This window comes from Aegilops tauschii, chromosome 7 (assembly GCF_002575655.3).
Source record: "Aegilops tauschii subsp. strangulata cultivar AL8/78 chromosome 7, Aet v6.0, whole genome shotgun sequence".
Taxonomy (NCBI): domain Eukaryota; kingdom Viridiplantae; phylum Streptophyta; class Magnoliopsida; order Poales; family Poaceae; genus Aegilops; species Aegilops tauschii.
Window position 1 is genome coordinate 594,211,675 of NC_053041.3, and position 24,438 is coordinate 594,236,112.

A 24,438-nucleotide genomic window follows, 5' to 3' on the forward strand; every position below is an offset into this window, starting at 1 on the left:
CCCACTAACTTATCCAGCTCAGCATTGGTCAGGTGAGTGGGACCCACAGCGTGGGACCCACTAACTTATCCAGCTCAGCATTGGTCAGGTGAGCGGGACCCACAGCGTGGGACCCACTAACTTATCCAGCTCAGCATTGGTACAAGAGGACACCGAGCCGTGCCCCGAGCCGTGCAGCACCTGAGCCCTACCGCGGCCTTCCCATCCTCCCCCCCCCCTCCCCGACCGTTGTTCTTCTTCTCCAGCGACGACGCGCAGCAACGCCGTTCCGGGCCGCGACCTAGCAATGTCGAGCTCCGCTTCAGCCTCCCGCCGCTCATGGTCGCGCTATGGCGCAGTGCCCATGACAAGGTGCCCTGCATGCCCACGTACCGCACCCCTGAAGCGGCTAGTCACAATGACCGACAAGAATGGCAACCTTGGGCGGGAATTCGTGAAATGCGAGAGCAAACCAGAGCAGGGAAAGGTGAGATTTTACTTCTCAATATGCCAATTTTGTTTTTTGTCTCCCAATTTCATATTTTTCATCGGATTTGGGATTTAGGGTTCATCTTTCCGATTTCAGAAATTGAAGCAATGCACCCATTTTGAGTGGCTAGATGAGTATATAGAGCGGATTCAACTGGAGGGTGCATCAGGGGAGCTCGATTTACCGTTGGAGGCGGAGAAGTTTGGATCGAGCTCGTCTGGATCTGGGGCCCCTGGATCTGGCAATTCCATTGGGGGCGCCCATTCCATTGGTGCTACTGTGGGGGATGCAGGAGTGACTGCAGAGCTGAAGAAGCTGAACAAGCAGATGAAAAAACTCATCGAATTGCAGAAGCAGTGCAATTTGATGGGGCTGATGGCCGGACTTTTTTATGTTTGTGTAATTGCTCTCGCATTTGTTTATGTGATGATAATTAGTCGTAAGTGAATAGATTGGGCATCATTTGTAATCGTAATGATATGGATGTTTGAATAAAAGTGTTGCGCTGTACGAATTCGACATGTCTTCTCCACTCTGTTTCGGCCCCTTTTTTCAGTTCTTTAGTTCGTCATCAGTTTCAGTTTCAGTGGTAGAGGGAGAAAAGGAAAAAAAAGGTTCGTCCATATTTGCCCGAAAAGGCCAGGCCCATATAGAAGTTAGGCAGGGCCGAATAGAACATATCCAGGCCCATTGATAAAAGAAGTGTAGCTAGTGCAAAAAAAAGTGCACACGGTCATTGACATCGATATTTCTTTTCAGATTTAGGTTATTTCACAAATTTTAAGTTTCCTGCAGTCACCTTTTTGAGATAACTCATCTGATAATTATTTGAGCTATTTTTATGCACAAGCTATCGTGTCCGATGGTAGGGTCCCGTGTTGTTTCGCCTAAAACAAAAGGTTGGTTCTAGTTAGCAGTCTAACTTGCAGTCTTTGTGAACCAAAAAAGTTGCAATTGTTTGGTTCTAGTTTATTTCAATCAAGCACCATTTTTAATTTTTTTGATTTGTGCTATGGTGTTTTCAAAGTTTTTACTCGTGTGTTTCAACTGAAAAAGGTTGTGCCCCTCTCAAAAAAAGAAGACATCTAGTGTGCCCCTAGTAGCATCTCCTTACAACATAGAGGGGCATCCCCTTACAACATATAGTGCATAAAACATAAAAGGAAGATAATTAACTAGACACGTGCTAACAACAACTTTTATGATTGGATCATGTTTTAGTGCATTTTTTAGTTCACATGGCCACATAAATAAAATGCAATGGAGAAACTTTAGGCCCGAAAAAACATTAATAGATAGCACGATAGAGGGGCATCGGGTACCCTAGTAGCATCCCCTTAGAGAACATATAGAGGGGCATCCCCTTACAACATATAGTGCATAAAACATGAAAGGAAAATAATTAAAACTAGACATATAGCTAGAAGACACGGGCACACACGCCCCAACCAACACAACACAAGCTAGATAGATAGAAAGACTCGCACTCGAACAACTCCTTGGCCCCTCCTTAGCCGGCGCCCCTCACTCGTCGTTCTCCGGCATCTGGTAGGGGAGGGTGTGCATGCCGTTGGGGTGGGGGGAAGATGTGGTGGAAGTTGGTGAAGATGTTGTAGGTGGTGAACGCGATAAACTCGCATCCACACCAGAACACCTGGCCGAGGAGGTGATGAGCATCATAGGGGTTGGTGAAGGTGACGTAGAGGCCGATGACGATGCCGTTGGCGTCACCATCGTACTGCTCGTGGAGGTGGAACATGGGCGGAGTGCCCGGAGGGAGGTGGCGGTAGCCGGCTTGGAGGAAGAAGCGAGTCAACTCTCTAGGGCCCCTCCACCTTGAGATGGCCCACACCCTCAGGCTATTCTCGACGATGACTCCGGCCGGGTACTCCCTCTCCGGCACGGTGTGAGGGCGACGGTAGGTAGGGCCGTAGAACTGCATGGTGGCTCGAGTGGTGGATTTGGCTCGAAACGAAGAAGCGGAGGAGGCTTGAGAGATGAGTGTGAGAGGGATGAGGAAATGGTGCCCTTTTATAGCCACGTTGCAGCCGTAGTCGATGTACATGATGCCTTCGATCGTTTTCTCTTCTTCGTTCGTGCTGGCATAAGTAATTGCGGGCATTAATTCAAAAACGGCGGGCAGAGCATCCAAAGAGGCACGGGCGGCACAGGCGAGATGCATCGTTTCGTGGACTTGCATCGGCGGTGACGCCGCGTGGGAAACAGGCCCGTTCATCCGCGCGTGACACTGAAAAAGGAGCTGCACCACCGACGCGTCCGTCCTGTGTCTCAGGTTCAAACATGCATTTGTTAAAATAGCTTAGATGTGACATACCTATACGTTGCGCCCCTGCCGCTGCTTTACTGCGTCGATGCGTGCATGCAAGCCCGCATGCAAAGGGCTAGGCTGTGTCCCAGCGTTCACGAGCATAGAATAGCTAGGCTGCGACGCCGTTGCATGGCATGCATGGGACAGGGATGGCCCACATGTCAGTGACCCTCTCGCATGCAGCCCATCCCCCCCTCTCGATGGCCGTGTGCACGCACGCCAGGCTCTGCCGGGCCCTATCCGCTCGGCCCAACGGTCATTGAGATGCTCCCCCGCTCAACGTTATCTGTTCGTTAGAGAAAAAAAAAGGTGGCCAATCAGATTGGAGAATCAGGGCTCCCACGGATCGCCCCCGCGGAATCCTTCTAGAAGGCCTATTCGCCGGCCGCAGTTTGGCGTTAGGGTTAGATCGACGGTGGACGTTTGGCGCTAGGGTTACATGGGTTTTGGAGGCAGTCAACGGGGTTTTGAAAGGTTTGACCGAACATTCAAATGTGTATAACTAATTCAAAAAAAATGTAAAAAATGAAAAACCTGCGCATATAGTCTTGTTATGTTACATAGTTATGATATAAAATGATAAACTTGATCTAATGATCTTTGCATGAAAAAACCTTCACAAATTGGACTATCTCGACTGAGGTTGCATAGAGTTCAAAGGAGTGAGAAGAGGGTTTGAGGTTTTGAAAATGCAAAAAAATCAAAATCCTCTCCTTAGCTTCATTTTGGAGTGACTAAGGAGGATCTGAAGTTATTTTTGCATTTTAAATTTTTAAACTTGTTTTATTGCTGACTTTGTATTAAAGGGTGTTCTTTCAAAAATAAATTAATAATATGAATACTTATTCAAAAAAGGTGAGACTTCGTATTGATCCTATATAGGTATAATATAAGCTAAGAAAATCTTTTTGGGTGATTTTGAGAAGGTCGAAAAAACTTGCTTAGAAATGGGGTCGTTTTCCCTTACTTTGGAGCCTGTTTGGACAACATTTTCAGTGACTATGAGTTGGACTTCACAAAAAAGGTTGGATTTATGAACTAAAGTGCATAGTAGTACATAAAACAATGCAACATCATAGAACAAACAAATGAACTCCAAAAATATTGGAGATAGGTTCAAATTTGAATGTCGGTTCAAATTTGAATTTTATTTCAAGTCAAATCAACATCATAGCACATAAGTTTTCACATGAAAGAACATAAGTTTTCACATCAAATGACAACAAACTTAAGTTTTCACATCAAATTTGAATGATTTCGACTCTATTTCTTTTGCTTCTTTCTATCACTCGATTTCTTCTCCTTTTCCACCGTTTGGTTCCACGGCGCATAGTTTGTTGATGCTGATGCTCTTGCTTTTTGGCCCCTTGGTTTTCTTGCCAACTCCACTAGGCCCCCTCAACTTTTGCACCTCATCATGTCCCACTTCTTCAGTTTGCACTTCTGCAGCTTGAGTAGATGGCACACATTGTTGAACTACTTTAGTTTGCAACTCAACACTTGGCAACACCACCTCCAAACATGGCAACACAGTTGTCAAAGCAGATTCACATGGCAGCACAACAGTTGCTTCATCTGCAACAGTTTCGGATTACCCTAGCGCCTGCAAAACATATTCAGTATGCATCACATCGTCCAAAACAGAAACACTTAGCTCATGTTCAGCAGTAACAGTTTCAATTTGCTCCATATCTTTGTCACCAAACATTATCTGCTTAGTGCTCTTCCTTCTAAAGCCATTGAGTCTTGCTTTTTTCACTGGCCAGCATTGTTCAACAACAAGAGGTGGGGCTTTTTCTGCATGCTTCCTCCTAAAAAATAAAGCATTTCACTTGGTTAGATACTAGAACAAGTAGCAAAATTAAAACTTGCAAAACTAGTAACATAAACATACTTTGGCCTTTGAGGAGTGTAGATGCATTTGGATGAACCAACTCTGTGCCCAAGTACCTCATACAACTTGCACCTATTTTTGTTACCTTTTTTTAGCCCTTTTGGGCTTATCATTCTTTTCCTTTTCCTTTTTCCCCTTCTTACTACAACCACCTTTCTCAAACCAAGCTTTGAATCTGCTCTGTTTTGGCCTCCCAGCCTTTCTTCTAGTGACAGGGGGACACAAGGGAAATTCTATTTCCACCTCAGGCCAGTGAGATTGGTCAGTCAGTGCAGGAATTGGACTTGCATATGCAGCTTCGAATTTTTGTACTGAATAATACTCATGCAAATATGGGTGCATATTTAACCTGGGTTTAGATGCCAAAAAAAGTATGGAATGCTCACATGGTTTTCCAGTGTGTTGCCACTCTTGGCAAGTGCACTCATGCAACTCAGTATTTACCACATGCCTCTTGCCACTCTTTGTATCTCTAACTTCAGCACCCCACAAGGAAGATTTATCAACAGATAGATGTGAAAGATTTCTACTCCTGTTGACCACCTGTTGTACCACTGCTGGAAGCTTGTCCCCTTCCAAAATATTAGCAATTTTTCCTCTCAACTCCCACAAACGCATGATCATGATCCTTATTTGGTCCACCATGTCATGCACAGGCAAGTCTTTCAAATCCTTCACTTTGTTGTTAAAACTTTCTGCCGAGTTGTTATTGATATGATCACATTTTATGGCAGTATTAAAACCTGATCTATACCACAACAAAGAATGGTGGGTGTTCAACCATGAAGCAAATTCATTATCACTACATGATGCCAATATCTTACCAAGGTGATAGGAATGTGTCTGTCTGGTGTAGGATCTTGTTGCTGGCCACATGCGCCCAAATTCATCTTCTCTGATTTTTTTTATCAGATTCATCCACATATGTCCAAAGCACTCCCTCTGCTCAGCATGGGGGAAAACATTTTTTACTGCATTTTCCAACCCTTTACATGCATCTGTGTGGATGGCCAAAGGAGAAACTGGCCCTATACATCTTTTCAGTTGCATCATGAACCATATCCATGATGCCTCTGTCTCTGATTGAAACATTCCTATTGCAATTGGGAACATCCAGTTGTGTCCATCTAGAGCATTGCATGTAGCCAACTGACCATTCCACTTTCCAGTCAAAAAAGACGAGTCTATGCTCAAATATGGACGACAACCTGCTTTGAATCCATCTATGCAAGGCTTCAAACACATAAAAAACTTGCTGAATAAAACCTTGCCATCCTCTGTTACCTCTGTATCTATCTCCACCACACTTCCAGGTGACCTTTTCTCCACCTCTGCTTTAAAACTATACAACATCCTAAATGTATTTGCCCAGTCACCATACAATGATTTCATGGCCCTTTGTTTTGCTTTCCACACTGTGGTATATTGCAGCTGGATGGGGTACAGCTTCTCCAAGTCAACTTTAAGCCTCTTTGCAGTAGTGTTTGGAGTCTTGGCTAAAATAGGAGTAATCTTCTCTGTAACCCAAAGCTGTGATGTCATCTTTGACACTCTCTGTGAAGTGGTCATACATGTATGCTGGTGTGGTATTTGATTTACCCTTACTGTACTTCCATCAGGTTGTAGTCTGGCAGACAAGTACCATTTGCAAGGATTGCCACCACCATCATAACCTTTGCACCGAGCATAAAATTTCTTTCGATCAGTCCACATAGTCTTGGCATCAAACTCTTTTTTCACTGCATAGGTCCTGAAAGACATCCTAAACTCCTTCATGCTTGGCCACAACTTTTCCACCTCAATAACTGGGTTCTCTTTGTCATACAAACAAACCAGCTCATTATCATCTGCATCATCCACATCATCTGCAGCCTCTCTCATCAGCTCTTCTTCATCATCATTTGCATTTCTAGGGCATGTGTTACCATCAGCAGGCAAAGAACTGTCATCCTTCTCCTTATCTTTGTCATCAACTTGAATGCCAAACATTTCGGCCATATCAATGTCAGATATTGGTGTAATGACCAAATCTGTTTTTTCATTCGACTCTACTACATTCCAGTCAACAACAATCTTCCTAGCACCGTGGGTTCCCTCCTCTCCATCTGCATCAATCCCTGTATCTTCAGCTACTACAGTCGGTTCAGTCAACAATGCCAACATCTTCTTTTGTGAAACCCACTCATTATCTTCCACCTGTGCAGCCATCTTTGATGGCACATAACCAACTCTGGAATGAGTTTGCAGATTAATTAGCTCAGCATAAAATGTTACTTGTTTGCTTGCCCACCCTTCTTGCTGATCAATTTCAGCAACCATGGATTCTCCATCTTCAATTCTCACATATTCACCATTATAGTTATCGAAACATTGTAGAGATGCCTCTTGTTCTGGACCCCAAACAATACTCTCCCCAATTCTCTCCACCAAATTGCCCATGGCCTTCTCCTTCATGCTCTCCAATTCCTGGGGATCAACATCTGCAATTCGACATCCAACCTCACGGTGGTATCTCTATCAATGTCTTGGACACTGCCATCACTGAGCTTGGCTTTACAGGGAAAAAATTCCACTATAATTGCGAATGTGGTGGCAGAACCTGAACCTCCCCTATTTTGTCAATGGCAGGTAGCGGCGGCAGTGTAAGCGACAGTCACTACCAAATCGAGTTCGATAACAGCTAAAAGAGAAAAGAGGGCGGCATTACCGATTTGAAGCACTGTCTCCTCGCTCCATCTCATTCAGCCCCCGCGCTCCTATCCAATCGAGATTCTAAAACGCCAAGAAACAGGGGCAGCATGAGGCCACATATTTATCCAAAATTCTGGGGAATGGGACTAGAGTTTGGAAAATACTCACTCGCAATAGCCGCTGCCGAGAAAGGCGCTCCACCACTGGGCGGCGGAGAAGAAACAGCCCCCGGATCCAATCGAGATTCTAAATCGCCAAGAAACAGAGGGGCAGCATGAGGCCATAGATCCCCCAAAATTCTGGGGAGTGGGACTAGGGTTTCGGGCTCACTCGCAATAGCTCTGCCGCTGCCGAGAAATGCGCTCCACCACCGCGGAGAAGAAACCGCTGCCGAAGAAGATGCTTACGGCGGCGCCGCTCGCCCAGTCCAGCACGGGCGAGTCGAGCACGGTCACACAGTCACCGGTCGAGTCGTGGACGGTTGACTCTTGACTACGTGGCCCTAGGTGGACCCCACCAGTCAGAGCACATAACCCCCAGTGTCCTAACCAAACCTCAGTCTAACTAACAGCCAACTAGCCGCGTAAACGGGTTGTCTTGCTTGAGCTATTTCTGCGCTGACGTCGCATGAGAGACAATTCAACTCAAAGATGTCGCATGGGAGCTATTCGCCCGTTTATGATGTGCAGTCTCCTGGCGGGTATTTCTAAGACAAGGTTGTGCTGTCCGGTCCTCCGTCCACTTGTCGCGCCGTCGCTGTGGTCATCCACCTGGACGGCAAGCGGCTCTCTTTTGCAAGAATAGGAGACAAACATTGGCAACAAGTTTCGGTGATCCGAAGAAGCGGGGATAGCTTTGCAGATTGCATCTACCACCGTGGAAGGTTCTATGCGGTGACAATGGAAGGGATATTGAAGTCATGGGACTTTGGTGGACCAGACAAACCGAGGAAGAAGACGGTCATCGCCGAGGATGACGAAGACATGTTCGACGACCCAGTTATCACTAGGTATTTGCTTTCGACACCTTGGGGTCATCTCCTGCAGGTGCGTGTCTTTCTTGACACGCTCCGTGGAAACAACGTCAGGATTGAAATAGACAGGTTGGACCTCAAGAGTCAGACAAGGGTAGCACTGAGCTCAGGGAAGGCTCTGCGGGCACATGCCGCCTTCGTCGGACAGAATAGCCCAGGCATTTTATCCACCAAAGAATTCCCCAAACTAAGACCGGATTGTATCTATTTCACAACTCCCCGCCTCAGAGAGCGCCGCCCTTTCGAGAATCGCCATAACCAATGGAGCGGCGTGAAAGTCTATGACCTGAAAAGACAGACACTTGAGGACGCTTTCCCGTCTGGTGGAGGTCTTTACGGGACCATCTATCCATTGGAAGTCTGGTTCATGCCGAGTGTAGTCTGATAGCCGTGCTGTAACTTGTAAGTGCTATTTCGGTCATAATTAAGCAGCATCAGTCTCACTGTTGTTAAATCATTTTCAGGGTGGAAATCTGCCTCGAGTTGATGGGAGTTCCCTTTCATAAAGAGAATCATCTGTCTCCCGGATAATTTCTCATGTTTCTCTTTTGGCTGTTTTCGTGTGTTAGGCTGTTAGCATGGGAGAAGGTTGCCCGAAACAGACCTACACCGTTGCTTGGCTCTTGGTGTTGGTTTGTTATATAGTGTATGTGTTTGATTGTTTCAGAGTAAAGCGTTGCAAGATGTGCAAAATGTGAGTTCTGTGTAGAAGATCAGTGAGTTGTGTGTCACTTGTGTGAATGCTGGAGACACAAGAGTTTGTACTATTTCGTAGGAGTAGTTGTTGCACAGGTCCTAGTTCAAAACACATGTATCAGGCGACCTGAATAGAGACCCGGCTCAATGTCGCTGCCGCTGTATTTCGCAGAACCTCTGAAGCGCAACGCTTTAATTTAATTTTTGTGTGTGATGTTTCTGTGGATTTTTTTGGCCCTTTTGGCGAAAAAAACAATATTAAATATGTTTTGTGTCATTTTAAACTTAGATGATTGCTTGAACCCTGAAGAAACCAATATCAAATAAGTTTTGAGCATACAAAGTTGTTTCCTTGAATCATGAATCAGAATTAAATTGAAAAGGCTGAACACATGAAAGTAACACATAGGCCATGGCACACATAGCTTGCATATAAGATGCTCTAATCTCATTGAGCAGATTTTGCATATTATAGAGTAAAAGAATTTATAGAGCATAAAAAAATTAAAACTACTAAAACGTGTAACCCAACTCCTAATATTGTTGCTTGTTTCGCAACTTCTTCTCAACCTAGGATCATTAGCATCACTTTAGATATGCGAGCTTCTCTTGGATCTGTGCATCCAAATGTCATTTTGGCATCACCGACAAAGGTTTAAAAATACAGAGCTTGTTTACTGACCAATCCAGTTAGAACGAGTAATGCCTAGCTGATAAAATTAGCACTTCTTTACGGAGATAAGTTTAGCCTTAAGATAAAGCAAAAGTGGAGAAGTTAGTACAATTCCCGGTTGTTTTAGACAATATTCTTATTCCAGTAAACTTTCAGAAAATCACTGCCCATTTACAAATTTATATCATAACTAACCCGAATTAGTGCTCTCAAAGAATACTGTAATTCAAAAACATTTTCTTCCAAAGGTTGGCGCGCATTTATGTAGTCATGGAAATAACAATGCACAAGATACTTTGGCTGGGAACCATTTGGTATTGTAGGCAAAGCATTATTGCCTGTTTTGTTCATAAAACTTGAGTTAGCATCACGCCACTAACAAAATTCCCAAGAAAGTGTCGCACCAAAAAAATCCAAGAGAGTGTTGAAACATATTATATGACTTTGCTTAATTACATTTGGATGGGAGCTTAATATGCTCACTAATATGATGAGAGCTTGAATTCACACATATGATGAATCAACTCATGATGTGAGGTTTATAGGACATGGCTATGCTCGCGACCTTGGAAAAAGCATGTAAAAGTTAAGATTTTATCTTCTATACACTAGAGATTATATATATAGCACAATTTTTAAAATATTGAACTTCTAAAACTTTATACAATGCTCAAAGAAATGATGCTACAGAAAACTGATTTGTTTCCTCAAGACAGTGTGCGCACACCAATTTAAATTAAAGGAAAAAAAATGACCACTAACTTTGAAATTTACCTTCAACTTACTTTGGGAAAAAGAAGAGAGTGCCAACAGCTGAGACCAGCTGCAAATATAACATAAAATCCATCACTTATGTTGGTATCTTTGTAGAAAGTAAGTGTTTGATGATCGAAAATGGCATGATTGCAGCACATATATTTTTTATTCCTTTGAGAGCATAGTGCATGGTTTAAATTCAAATTTGAACTAAAACCACAACACATATTTTGGAATGGAGGGAGTATGTTATTCTGGATCTTTGTGATGCAATAGAATGATGCATTTGCGTTTGGTATTAAGTACATCAGTACCGTGTATGTTGGTGAATCAATTCAGGGCTGGAATGGTAAGCACATACACCTAGACCTTATTAGGTTGGTCGTTACAAGGTGTTAGATGAGACTTTGCTAATTCCAATCTTGATGAGAATTAGCAAATCAATTGTTTCTTTCACTTCGAAGCTGTGATGAAATAGCGAAATAAGTTTACAGCCTGGGGCGTAGATAATAAACAAAGCATGTTTACAAGATGAAGTTGAACAGGAAAAAAATCCATTATTTCTTTGTTGGGTAGAATCAGAGGTCTAAGCATTGCACAGAATGAAACCAACAGAGAAAATGCATCTTTATGAAAAACCAAAGCTTCAGCATTGAACTTTTCTCTTAAGATCAGGCTCTTATTCATAGGCAGTGATATTTAGCTCGGTGCACATCAAAACCTAACCAAATATTCAGCATTTAACCTTGTGCTGGGACAGGACATCATACAAACTTGTGATCGCCAGCATGCCAGCTACTACTATATACACACAACTCATTAATCTATATACACACGAATCACACTTTCCACATTATGCAACACGTTCTTGGAACAAACAACTGCAAACAGAATTTAGAAGGAAACAATCAAAGCAAAGCACCAGTTAGGCGTGCAGCATGAAACATCTTCCGACATGGTTGCTAAGTGATCACAGGCTCGGCGTGAACCAGACCTCCGATGGACAGATTGTTCCATAATGGCCACCACCCGACAGAAAAACATCCTCCAGCTTCCGACTTCTCAAATCATAGACCTTCACACCGATCCATTGGTTATGACAATGCTCGAAAGCGTCCCCCCTGAGACGGGGAGTCGTGAAGTAGATACAATTCGTTCTTACCTCGGGGAATTTATCGACTGACAATATACCCAGGCTATTCTGTCCAAGGAACGCCGCGTGTCCCCTTAGAGCCTTCGCAGGGCTTACTCCTACCATTTGGCTGCTTTTGAGATCCAACCTCTCTACATCAACCCTGACGTAGTGCTCCTGATACTTGTCGAGGACGACACGAATCTGCAGAAGATGTCCCCAGGGAGTTGAAACTAGGTATCTCGTGATAAGTTCAAAAAAGTAATCATCTCCCTCGGCAATGATCGTTTTCTTTCTTGGTCTGTCCTCCGGTCCACCGAGGCCCCAAGACTTCAATTTACCTTCCATTGTCACCGCGTAGAACCTGCCGCAGTGGTAGACGCAATCGGCATAGCTATCCAGGCTTCTCCTTATCACTGAAACTTGTCGCCAAGAACAATCTCCCACCCTCACAACAGAGAGTCGCTTACTGTCCATGTGCATGGACAAAGCAATTGCGGGACCAGCAGATGGAGAACCGGACAACACAACCTTGTCATAGAAAAACCCACCAAGAGACCGCACATCATAGACACTGTCACTCTCGTCAGGGAGGCATCCCCAAGAACCGCTCCTGTGTCGCTCCCGCGCGGGCGGCCCGGGAGAAACCCTAGCCGCCGCCGACTCCTCCACCACTCAGGCTCCTTCTCCCCCCGCCGCCGCCTGAGGGCGTCGCCGGGCAAAGCCCGTGCGGCGCCGGCGGCGGCGGGGACGGTCTTTCCCTTCCTCTAGTGCGGGCGTGGCGGCGCGGGGCGCGTCCTGGCGGCGGGGATTCGCGTGCGACCTGCGGTGGCACTGCGCGGCGGCGCGGGCTCGCATGCGTCCAGCGGTGGCACGGTGCGGCGGCGCGGATGGTGCAGAGACGCGGGGGCTGGTCGTCCGGGGAACCCACAGCTGCTGTCCCTGGGAGCTTCGGCGCCAAATCTGGCTCCCTGGGGACGGCGGCTACCTCGGCCGGCGGTCCCATGGCTGCGACCGGGGGACGGCGGAGCGACACGGAGGTGCTGGGCAGCGCAGCTCTCTGGCGGTGCGGTGGCTAGGTGTGCTGCCTTGCTCTGTCTGGGCAGATCCTCGGCTCCAAATCTGGCTTCTTGGGCAGCGGTTCACACTGCTGTTGGTCATCGGGGCTGCGGCTGGGGGGTCGGCGGTGGTGCTATCGGCGGGGTCTGCTATGGTGGCGGTCGAGTGTAGTGGATGGCAGAGAGGGATTGCGTGCAGGCGGCAGCAAGGTCCTCCTTGGCTCCGGTATGTGCAGGTGCTCGAGGTGAGCGACTGTGGATTCGGACGGCTCCTTCTGGACGTAGTGGGGACGCTTGCTGTGATCTGGAAGCTGGGTAAGGAGGCCTGCGTTGCCGGGCTCGGCGGCTGGCCACGCGGAGAAGAGCGGGATGGGATGCTCCAGGCGAAAGCCTATTGTCGACCTTGTCGGCAACAATGATGGCGACGCCTTTTGGCGCCGCTTCCCTTCATGAAGGCGTCATTGGGGAGCTCCTATTCTCACTCTTTCTGTGCTCCGGGTGAAAGCCTATGATCCTTCTCTGGATCAGGCGACGATGGCATCTTTGATGGCGTTTTCCCCCTTGGGGGCGTTGTTTTGGAGTCACGGATCCGCGGTTGGCTGCCTAATGTCTGGGATGAAGCGGTTGTTGGGTGATGGGGTTGTTTGGTGGTGGCGGTGGAAGTGAGCTATGGTAGCGACCGGCGCCTTGGTCGTTCTGAGGGTGGACCTTTCTCTTGGGGGCTCGTGGCGGCGGTGAGGTCTCGGGTTTCGGTGCCCTTCGACGGCGCATGAGGTTTTGTTGCCTTGTTGTGCTTTGGATCCCTCTATTTGTGATGGTGGCCATGGTGTGGCCTAGAGGAGGTGCAGGGCTGTCTCGGCGGATCAGTGCCCGTCGGCACGGTCTATGACTCTCTTTGTCGTGACGTGCCTAGGCAGTGGGAGGCCCTTCGATGGTGGCTGCGACTCTCCTAGCTCTTCAAGGTGCTGAGTGATCGCAAAGCAGCTGGTGACTTCTTCTCTACGTCTTCTCGGTGGCGGATCTCCTTTCGACTGATCCAACAAAGCTAGCTCCTGCTCTTCTCGGTCTGCCTAGGTGCTCAGTTCTTGATGTTGGCTGTGTGTCTCACTCACTTCTGGTTCTTCTTCTTGTGTCTCTGTTGTTCCCTGTAACTCTCTGGTGTGTGTTGTGTGCAATCTGTTGCACCTGTTGTGTTGTATCCTACTCTTATCTATAATGAAAATGGTTCAGGCCGGCGTAAGCCCGCCGTAGCACCGTCAAAAAAAACTGTCACTCTCGTAACAACCGTAACGATAGCCCACGACGTTCCCTTCATCCCCGTAAACCCCCTCGATGCATGACGCAAAGCCGGTGATTGGCGGAAGCAAGAGCGACGCCGCGGTGAAGGGGTTATAGAGGACGAGATCCGAGAGCTCGTTTGCCATGATTAGGCCTTGTACAATGGGAGATGCTTAGGAAGGTGCTTAGAAAATAAACCGAATTTTTCTGAAGCACCGATGCCTATTTCTATAGAAGAGACGCTTAGTTAAGCGTCTACCCTGTACAAATAAGCACCGGTGCTTAAGAAATTCTGATTTATTTTTTTAAGCACCTTTTCTAAGCACCTCCCATTGTACAAGGCCTTAACCAGCCATGGGAAGCGCCCCAGCAGGCCACGGCCTGGCCCCAGGGAAAACTGACCTGGAAAGTTTTCTCAGCATCCAGGAGGTTGCGGAGCTCAGAAGTGGCAGTAGGATCCCATAATCCACGACGCACAGGCTGCTGCTGATCCCCTGACAAAAGAGGCTCCTCCGCCAAGGACACGAGCCATGGCGTGCGGCAAGGTGGGACTCTGCCGGCGGCCGCAGATGCAGAACGCCATGACGGGCAGACAGCGCGGAAGGCGAGGGCCTCGAGAAGCTCGAGGAGACGCAGTATCCGGATGAGGAGGTCGATGGGGAGGTCCGACCAGCCTGAACTTGCATAAGGTCCTGCCATTGTGAAAAATTCACGTTAAGGACAAAAGAACATTTTGTAAGCAGATGTATATAACCAAGTAAACAAAGCCCGTGTACGTTGCCCACTCGGACAAGGCCCCTTTGCTCCCTTCAGTATGTATACAATTCAAATTGGCAAAACCGATTTGTACTATCGTTCGGATTGACTGAGCCACTGAAAGAGCGAAACAAAACTTGACAACACAGCGCCATAGAATTCAGAATTCCATTCATGCTAGTTAACCGACGGCCGCGGCCTGGGAGTAGATAATAAGCAAAGGCATGTTCACAAGGCGGATTCCATCAACATTTTCGGCAGAAACCAACAGATTCATCTTTATGGGGAACTTGCATATTGTTTGCCGGCAACTCACATATCTGCATCTGCGGACAAAAAACTGCCCCCTCAACAACACTCCACGCACAGCTCATAAAAAACGGATCCTTCTAGTCGTTGTGCGACAGATTACGGTATGCTTACCCATAGCGGTGGCCTTCGGAAATTGGTCATCGAGGGAGATACTCTAATGGTCTTCCCTTGATATGAAAAGGGAAGAAAGGGGATCGGGAATAGGGGCAGCTGTGGAAGTATCTCCAGTGGTCTTCTCTTCATCTGAAACAAAAGAAAGGGGATCGGAATCAGGGGATGCGTGAAATCCGGCCGGTGAGGAGGAGCGGCAGGGGGATGCTGCCACTATCGTGCCGGCGGCGTAGGTTGAGGGCTGGATTGCGGCGGCGTAGAGCGGGGGCTAGCCGGCTGGGCAGGGCGGTCAAGCCGGGAAATGATAAGGCAAACGCTTGTATTCGACCGACTGGTTCAGCGTCGCGTCGGGCGCACGTAGTGCCGTTGGATGGCATGTGATCCGGTGGCTGAAACGTAGCTAACCAAATCATCCATCGCTCCGGTTGGTTGTTGGCTTTTTTTTGGTTGGTTCTTGGCTGATGCAGGGCTGTTAGCAGCTCTACCACTACCAGGCCTGAAGCCCAGCAAGAGCCCAAGACTGAAGAAGCTGGCGCATGTGAGCCCACCAAGAGAAGGAGATCACCTCAAAAAAAAAAAAAAGCAAGAGAAGGAAAAGGCGGAGCACCAAAGCGACGGCGAAATCACTGATTAAGGGGCATTCTTTTCTTAAAAAATAAACTAATTAAGGTGTACCCTTTGCAAAGGTTACTCCCACCTTCTCAGGATGTGCGTCACTTGTCGTAACCTGTGAGTTTTACATTTTTTTTTGTAGATTCGTTTATCCAAAACGTTTTATCTCTTAAACCGTGCGTCCAAATCACAAAATGTTTTCATATTGGATTTCTCGCGTCGAGATCTTTGAGTCTAGGTCCCATGTTAAAAGGTTTCGACCAATTTTTTTTCATGAAAAACCAAAAGAAAAAAACGAGCTAAAAGCACGAATTTTTTATCCACTTTTTTTCCTTTTTCGAGAGACACAACTGTGCCTTCATGAGGAGAAAATCTATGCCTCTTGAGGATGAAAAAAAAAATATTTTTCACGCAAAAAACAAAATTATTTTGGTCCAAAACCTAGGGGAAACCGGGCAAAACTGAAAAACGGAAGGAAAAAAAACCCATTTAAAACCCGAAAACACATACATAATAAAAAACAAAATCCTGAGGAAGTGCCCTGCATGCGACGCGCTGCCCACCCAAAGTGACCTTTCAGGGGCTCCCGCAAGGGGTACCCCTCAATTAGTTGCTCTCCAGTGACAGGAAGGGTTGATTCGGGAGCTCCTAAACGACCCTCTCAGCGTCGGTCTAGGCTTCTGGCACTTGAAGGGAACGCGTGTGGGGCAGCCCATCAGATCAACGATTCGATTCGAACGGACTATCAAGCGACAAGACCAGCAACGACTGCTTCGTTGCTTTGACTCGTAGTGATGACCGCATAGCCTAAAAGCTAGTTAATGCTTGACTAGATGACCGGTCAATAGTTGACTTTTAAAAAAAATAAAAAATAGAACAAATCCTGAATTATAAATTGTTAATGGATTTAAAAAAAAGTTCACAATCTTTAAAAAAGTTCATGAATTTGATAAAAAAGTCATCAATTTTGAAAACAAATCACAAAGTTGAAAACAAGTTAATCAATTTTGAAAAAAGTTCATCAATTTTGAAATATATCATAAAGTTGAAAAACTTCATAGAATTTGAGAATAAGTTCAAAAATTTGAAAAAAGTTCATAAACTTGAAGAAAGTTTATTGATTTTCAAAAAGGCTGGATAATTTTCTAAAAATGTTCATCAATTTTTGAAAAAAGTACATCGATGTTGAAAAAAGGTTTACCAATTGTCATAATAGTACATTGATTTTTTTTCCCTAAAAAATCACGCATTTAATAAGAAAAAAAAGAAAACCAAGTTAAAAGAAAAACTAAATAAAACCGTTTGGAAACTGACCAGCGAAGCAGCGAAAACCAGTTTGGGAAGATTCTGGAAGCTTCGCAAAATCGGAGCGGAAAGATATAAAAGGAAAAAAGAATAATTGTGCATGAGCGGCTTGATGGCCTACTGGTTACAGCGGTTCCCTTGCAACGAAGAGTTCACGAGTTTGAACCCCGTCGGTCCCACCTTTTTTGACGTTTAAACGGAAGAAACAAGATGTAAAATGGGCTGACCCATAGCTGAGGGAGGAGGGGGGGGGGGTTGCGCCGGTTTACAGTTTGCACTGTAACCGGCGCCTGAAGTGCTGAATATGAAATGTTGTTGATTCCTATTTAGCGCCTTCTCGCCAGTTCTAGTTACTTTCCAACATGGCGCACAGGCGTTGATGTTTTGGGTTGGCCCATTAGCCATGTTATGGTGGGAAGCTCACCCGGTTTTTGGAAGCTTCTAGAAGCATCTAAGTTTTTTTTTAAGAAATGCTTCATTTTTTCCTTTATTCTTTTCACTTTTTCTTTTTTCATTTTCATAAACTTTTTACATATTGGCGAAGTTTTTAGATTTCTTTTCAAATTCATGAAAAATCAATTCTAGAACTTCTTTCATGAACATTTTTGTGTTCGTGAACCTTTTTCAAATTCAGATTCATGAACCTTTTTCAAATCCGTGAACTTTTTCTTAAACCGTAAACATTTTAAGAGTCTGAGACATTTTTTAAATGCAGAGTCATGAACTTTTTATCAAATCCATGAACATTTTTTGAACCCGATACCATTTTCAAATTCAGAATCACTAACTTAGTTCAATTTCATGAACATTTTTTGAATCCACGAACTTATACCAAATTTAGAATCACAAACTTACTTCAATTTCGTGAACATTTTTTGAATCCGCGAACTTTTTTCAAATTCAGAATCCCAAACTTGTTGCAATTTCTTGATTTTCTTTAGATTTATGAACTTTTTTTAACCTTTTCAAATCCGTGATTTTTTCAAAGAGTTAACGGTCAACAGTCCACCCTGTCTATTCGAGGGAGCAAACGAGGAAACACATAGCGAACGAGCCAGTAAAAGACGTGTGAGCGGCAATTACTGGGCCGCCCCATGCGAGAGCTCGCCTGAGTTGGCGCACAACGCGCGGAATAGGAGTTCTCACAGGGAGGGCCTTGGGACGCTGTTGTTTCGGTTTCGGCAACCCCTCTGAACCTCACCTTCACGGATGGTGGTCGACGGAACGTCATTGATTCCGGCGACCCCTCCGGACCTCACCTTCATGGATGGCGGTTGACAGAACGTCATCGGTTCCGGCAACACCTCCAGCCAATGGTACGCCCAATGCCTGAAGCTTGGTCAATTCGACAGCACAGTTATTCCAGTCGGGAGGGTCAGGGAACATGAACCACCTGTTTCAGTCAGGAATTCCAGCCGCCATCGATGCCATTCCCGGTGTTCGACGAAAAGAACCCATGCTTGCTGGAGGACCTCAATGAGCAGTATTTTTCTATGTGTGGGATTCATGAGTCCTATTGGGTGTAGATGGCGGCTCTGAATTTTTCACCTGCTACAACCTCAGTTTGGTTGCAGTTAGTTAAAAAAAAAGGGGTCTCAATTGGGAGGGCCTCTGCAACGTTTTATGTGCAAGATTTCGTAGGGATCGCCATCAACTGCTATTTAGACAATTTTATTCTATTAGGAACAGTACAAGATTACATTAATCGCTTTGAACATCTCATGAATCAGCTTCTATCGTATTCTGATGATATCCACCTCTTTATTTTGAAGCAGCCTGGCCTTTCCTCTTTAAGATCAGGCTCTTAAAATTCAGAGGCGATGATATTTAGCTCGGTGCAACATCTAAACCTAACCTTTGAAGCCCTGAACCTTGTGGTGGGACAGGACATCATACAAACTCATGATCGCCAGCATGCCAGCTACTACTAGTACTATATATACATCCAACACAACTCATCAATTTATTGCATACAGAATTTAGAAGAAAACAGCCATAGCAAAGCACCAACGTGCGCATGCAGCACACAACATCTTCCGGTCGACATGGTTCCTAAGTGATCACAGGCCCGGCATGAACCAGACCTCTGACGGATAGATTGTTCCGTAATGACCACCACCTGACGGGAATGCATCCTCCAGCGTCAGATTCTTCAAGTCATAGACCTTCACACACTTTCATTGCTTATGTCAACGCTCAAAAATGTCACCCCTGAGACGGGGAGTCGTGAAGTAGATACAGTCCGGTCTCAGCTCAGGGAACTTTTCCACGGACAAGAGACCCGGGCTATTCTGTCCGAGGAGCGCAGCATGCCCCCTTAGAGCCTTTGCGGGGCTTACTCCAACCATTTGGCAGCTCTTGCGATCCAGCCTGTCTACGTAAACACTGACGCAATGATCCTGATCCTTGTCCAAGACGACACGAATCTGCAGAAGATGTCCCCAGCGAGTTGGAACCAAGTATCTCGTGATAACTTCGAAAAAGTCATCGTCTTCCTCGGCGATGATCGTTTTCTTTCATGGCATGTCCTCCTGTCCACCGAGGTCCCAAATCTTCAATTTACCTGTCATTGACAACACGTAGAATCTGCCCCGGAGGTAGACACAATCGGCAAAACTATCTTGGCTTCTCCTTATCACCGAAACTTGTCGCCAAAAACTATCTCCTACCCTCGCAAAAGAGAGCCGCTTGCCGTCCAAGTGGATGGCCAAGGCAACTGCGGGACGGGCAGATGGAGAACCAGACAACACAACCTTGTCATAGAAATGCCTGCCCAGAGAATCCATGTCATAAACACTGCTATTGCTACTAGCATGGTGACACCTATAACGATAGCCAATGACATTTCCTTCGTCTGCATAGACCCCTTCGATGCACGACGAGAAGCCAGTGAGCGGCGGGAGCGGGAGCAATGCCGCCGTGAAGGGGTTGTAGAGGACAAGGTCTGAGAGCTCGTTGGCCACGACCAGCCAGCCGCGGAAGGAGCCGCAGCAGGCCACAGCTTGGCCCCGGGGGAAACTGACCTTAAATTCCTTCTCATCTAGGAGGTTGCGGAACTTGGAAGTAACTGTGGGATCCCATAGTCTGCGGCTCTGTTCCCCTCCAGGAAGTGGCTCGGTGGCCAAGGACACAAGCCACGGTGTGCAGCCAGGGGGCGTAGCTCCCATGCGACATCTTTGAGTTGAATTGTCTCTCATGCGACGTCGTTGGTTGTAATGGCTCTCATGCGACGTCTCCCAGCGCAGAAATAGCTCAAGCAAGACAACCCGTTTACGCGGCTAGTTGGCTGTTAGTTAGGCCGAGGTTTGGTTAGGATACTGGGGGTTATGTGCTCTGACTGGTGGGGTCCACCTAGGGCCACGTAGTCAAGAGTCAACCGTCCACGACTCGACCGGTGACTGTGTGACCGTGCTCGACTCGCCCGTGCTGGACTGGGCGAGCGGCGCCGCCGTAAGCATCTTCTCCGGCAGCGGTTTCTTCTCCGCGGTGGTGGAGCGCATTTCTCGGCAGCGGCAGAGCTATTGCGAGTGAGCCCGAAACCCTAGTCCCACTCCCCAGAATTTTGGGGGATCTGTGGCCTCATGCCGCCCTCTGTTTCTTGGCGATTTAGAATCTCGATTGGATCCGGGGGCTGTTTCTTCTCCGCCGCCCGGTGGTGGAGCGCCTTTCTCGGCAGCGGCTATTGCGAGTGAGTATTTTCGAAACTCTAGTCCCATTCCCCAGAATTTTGGATAAATATGTGGCCTCATGCTGCCCCTGTTTCTTGGCGTTTTAGAATCTCGGTTGGATAGGAGCGCGGGGGCTGAATGAGATGGAGCGAGGAGACAGTGCTTCAAATCGGTAATGCAACCCTCTTTTCTCTTTTAGTTGTTATCGAACTCGATTTGGTAGTGACTGTCGCTTACACTGCCGCCGCTGCCTGCCATTGACAAAACAGGGGAGGTTTAGGTTCTGCCACCACATTCGCAATTAGAGTGGAATTTTTTCCCTGTAAAGCCAAGCTCAGTGATGGCAGTGTCCAAGACATTGATAGAGATACCACCGTGAGGTTGGATGTCGAATTGCAGATGTTGATCCCCAGGAATTGGAGAGCATGAAGGAGAAGGCCATGGGCAATTTGGTGGAGAGACTTGGGGAGAGTATTGTTTGGGGTCCAGAACAAGAGGTATCTCTGCAATGTTTCGATAACTATAATGGTGAATATGTGAGAATTGAAGATGGAGAATCCATGGTTGCTGAAATTGATCAGCAAGAAGAGTGGGCAAGCAAACAAGTAACATTTTATGCTGAGCTAATTGATCTGCAAACTCATTCCAGAGTTGGTTATGTGCCATCAAAGATGGCTGCACAGGTGGAAGATAATGAGTGGGTTTAACAAAAGAAGATGTTGGCATTGTTGACTGAACCGACTGTAGTAGCTGAAGATACAGGGATTGATGCAGATGGAGAGGAGGGAAACATGGTGCTAGGAAGATTGTTGTTGACTGGAATGTAGTAGAGTTGAATGAAAAAACAGATTTCGTCATTACACCAATATCTGACATTGATATGGCCGAAATGTTTGGCATTCAAGTTGATGACAAAGATAAGGAGAAGGATGACAGTTCTTTGCCTGCTGATGGTAACACATGCCCTAGAAATGCAAATGAGGATGAAGAAGAGCTGATGAGAGAGGCTGCAGATGATGTGGATGATGCACATGATAATGAGCTGGTTTGTTTGTATGACAAAGAGAACCCAGTTATTGAGGTGGGAAAGTTGTGGCCAAGCATGAAAGAGTTTAGGATGTCTTTCAGGACCTATGCAGTGAAAAAAGAGTTTGATGCCAAGACTATGTGGACTGATCGAAAGAAATTTTATGCTCGGTGCAAAGGTTATGATGGTGGTGGCAATCCTTGCAAATGGTACTTGTCTGCCAGACTACAACCTGATGGAAGTATAGTAAGGGTAAATCAAATACCACACCAGCATACATGTATGACCACTTCACAGAGAGTTTCAAAGATGACATCACAGCTTTGGGTTACAGAGAAGATTACTCCTATTTTTGCCAAGACTCCAAACACTAGTGCAAAGAGGCTTAAAGTTGACTTGGAGAAGCTGTACCCCATCCAGCTGCAATATACCACAGTGTGGAAAGCAAAACAAAGGGCCATGAAATCATTGTATGGTGACTGGGCAAATACATTTAGGATGTTGTATAGTTTTAAAGCAGAGGTGGAGAAGAGGTCACCTGGAAGTGTGGTGGAGATAGATACAGAGGTAACAGAGGATGGCAAGGTTTTATTCAGCAAGTTTTTTATGTGTTTGAAGCCTTGCATAGATGGATTCAAAGCAGGTTGTCGTCCATATTTGAGCATAGACTCGTCTTTTTTGACTGGAAAGTGGAATGGTCAGTTGGCTGCATGCAATGCTCTAGATGAACACAACTGGATGTTCCCAATTGCAATAGGAATGTTTCAATCAGAGACAGAGGCATCATGGATATGGTTCATGATGCAACTGAAAAGATGCATAGGGCCAGTTTCTCCTTTGGCCATCCACACAGATGCATGTAAAGGGTCGGAAAATGCAGTAAAAAATGTTTCCCCCCATGCTGAGCAGAGGGAGTGCTTTGGATATATGTGGATGAATCTGATAAAAAAAAATCAAAGGAGATGAATTTGGGCGCATGTGGCTAGCAGCAAGATCCTACACCAGACAGACACATTCCTATCACCTTGGTAAGATATTGGCATCATGTAGTGATAATGAATTTGCTTCATGGTTGAACACCCACCATTCTCTGTTGTGGTATAGATCAGGTTTTAATACTGCCATAAAATGTGATCATATCAATAACAATTTGGGAGAAAGTTTTAACAACAAAGTGAAGGATATGAAAGACTTGCCTGTGCATGACATGGTGGACCAAATAAGGATCATGATCATGCGTTTGTGGGAGTTGAGAGGAAAAATTGCTAATATTTTGGAAGGGGACAAGCTTCTAGCAGTGGTACAACAGGTGGTCAATAGGAGTAGAAATCTTTCACATCTATCTGTTGAGAAATCTTCCTTGTGGGGTGCTGAAGTTAGAGATAGAAAGAGTGGCAAGAGGCATGTGGTAAATACTGAGTTGCATGAGTGCACTTGCCAAGAGTGGCAACACACTGGAAAACCATGTGAGCATTCCATACTTTGTTGGCATCTAAACCCAGGTTAAATATGCACCCATATTTGCATGAGTATTATTCAGTACAAATATTCAAAGCTGCATATGCAAGTCCAATTCCTGCACTGACTGACCAATCTCAGTGGCCTGAGGTGGAAATAGAATTTACCTTGTGTCCCCCTGTCACTAGAAGAAAGGCTGGGAGGCCAAAGCAGAGCAGATTCAAAGCTTGGTTTGAGAAAGGTGGTTGTAGTAAGAAGGGGAAAAAGGAAAAGGAAAAGAATGATAAGCCCAAAAGGGCTCAAAAAGGTAACAAAAATAGGTGCAAGTTGTGTGAGGTACTTGGGCACAGAGTTGGTTCATCCAAATGCATCTACACTCCTCAGAGGCCAAAGTATGTTTATGTTACTGTTTTTGCAAGTTTTTGATTTTGCTACTTGTTCTAGTATCTAACCAAGTGAAATGCTTTATTTTTTAGGAGGAAGCGTGCAGAAAAAGCCCCACCTCTTGTTGTTGAACAATGCTGGCCAGTGAAAAAAGCAAGACTCAATGGCTTTAGAAGGAAGAGCACGAAGCAGATAATGTTTGGTGACAAAGATATGGAGCAAACTGAAACTGTTACCGCTGAACATGAGCTAAGTGTTTCTGTTTTGGACGATGTGATGCATACTGAATCTGTTTTGCAGGCGCTAGGGCAATCTGAAACTGTTGCAGATGAAGCAACTGTTGTGCTGCCATGCGAATCTGCTTTGACAGCTGTGTTGCCATGTTTGGAGGTTGTGCTGCCAAGTGTTGAGTTGCAAACTGAAGTAGTTGAACAATGTGTGCCATCTACTCAAGTTGCAGAAGTGCAAACTGAAGAAGTGGGACATGGTGAGGTGCAAAAGTTGAGGGGGCCTAGTGGAGTTGGCAAGAAAACCAAGGGGCCAAAAAGCAAGAGCATCAGCATCAACAAACTATGCGTCGTGGAACCAAACGGTGGAAAAAAGGAGAAGAAATCGAGTGGTAGAAAGAAGCAAAAGAAATAGAGTCGAAATCATTCAAATTTGATGTGAAAACTGAAGTTTGTTGTCATTTGATGTGAAAACTTATGTTCTCTCATGTGAAAACTTATGTGCTATGATGTTGATTTGACTTGAAATAAAATTCAAATTTGAACCGACATTCAAATTTGAACCTATC

At 45.8% G+C, this 24,438-nt stretch overlaps 3 protein-coding genes across 5 annotated transcripts; 1 reads left to right on the forward strand and 2 right to left on the reverse strand.

The window, feature by feature from the left end:
• The first annotated feature begins 7,740 nt into the window (after nucleotides 1–7,740).
• LOC109765220 (uncharacterized) lies at nucleotides 7,741–8,801 on the forward strand. The gene is made up of 2 exons (XM_020324002.1): nucleotides 7,741–7,863; nucleotides 8,100–8,801. Exons 1-2 carry the CDS (start codon nucleotides 7,741–7,743, stop codon nucleotides 8,799–8,801), a joined length of 825 nt encoding a protein of 274 aa, XP_020179591.1.
• Nucleotides 8,802–9,597: 796 nt separating this feature from the next.
• On the reverse strand, nucleotides 9,598–15,742 carry LOC120968280 (uncharacterized). Of its 3 annotated transcripts, none has more exons than XM_045231020.1 (3): nucleotides 15,189–15,742; nucleotides 14,412–14,701; nucleotides 9,598–11,877 (listed from the first exon to the last, which is right to left on the reverse strand). In XM_045231020.1, exons 1-3 carry the CDS (start codon nucleotides 15,190–15,192, stop codon nucleotides 11,512–11,514), a joined length of 660 nt encoding a protein of 219 aa, XP_045086955.1. In that variant the 5' UTR covers nucleotides 15,193–15,742; the 3' UTR covers nucleotides 9,598–11,511. The 3 variants fall into 3 exon arrangements, with proteins under 3 accessions (XP_045086955.1, XP_040250829.1, XP_045086954.1); XM_040394895.2 differs by lacking the exon at nucleotides 15,189–15,742 and having other exon boundaries at nucleotides 9,598–11,616; nucleotides 11,704–11,877; nucleotides 14,412–15,072; XM_045231019.1 differs by lacking the exon at nucleotides 15,189–15,742 and having other exon boundaries at nucleotides 14,412–15,072.
• A 3,879-nt stretch (nucleotides 15,743–19,621) lies between these two features.
• Nucleotides 19,622–20,272, reverse strand: LOC120969130 (F-box protein KIB2-like). Its single transcript, XM_040396217.1, has one exon. It carries the CDS (start codon nucleotides 20,270–20,272, stop codon nucleotides 19,622–19,624), a length of 651 nt encoding a protein of 216 aa, XP_040252151.1.
• Between the last annotated feature and the right edge of the window lie 4,166 nt (nucleotides 20,273–24,438).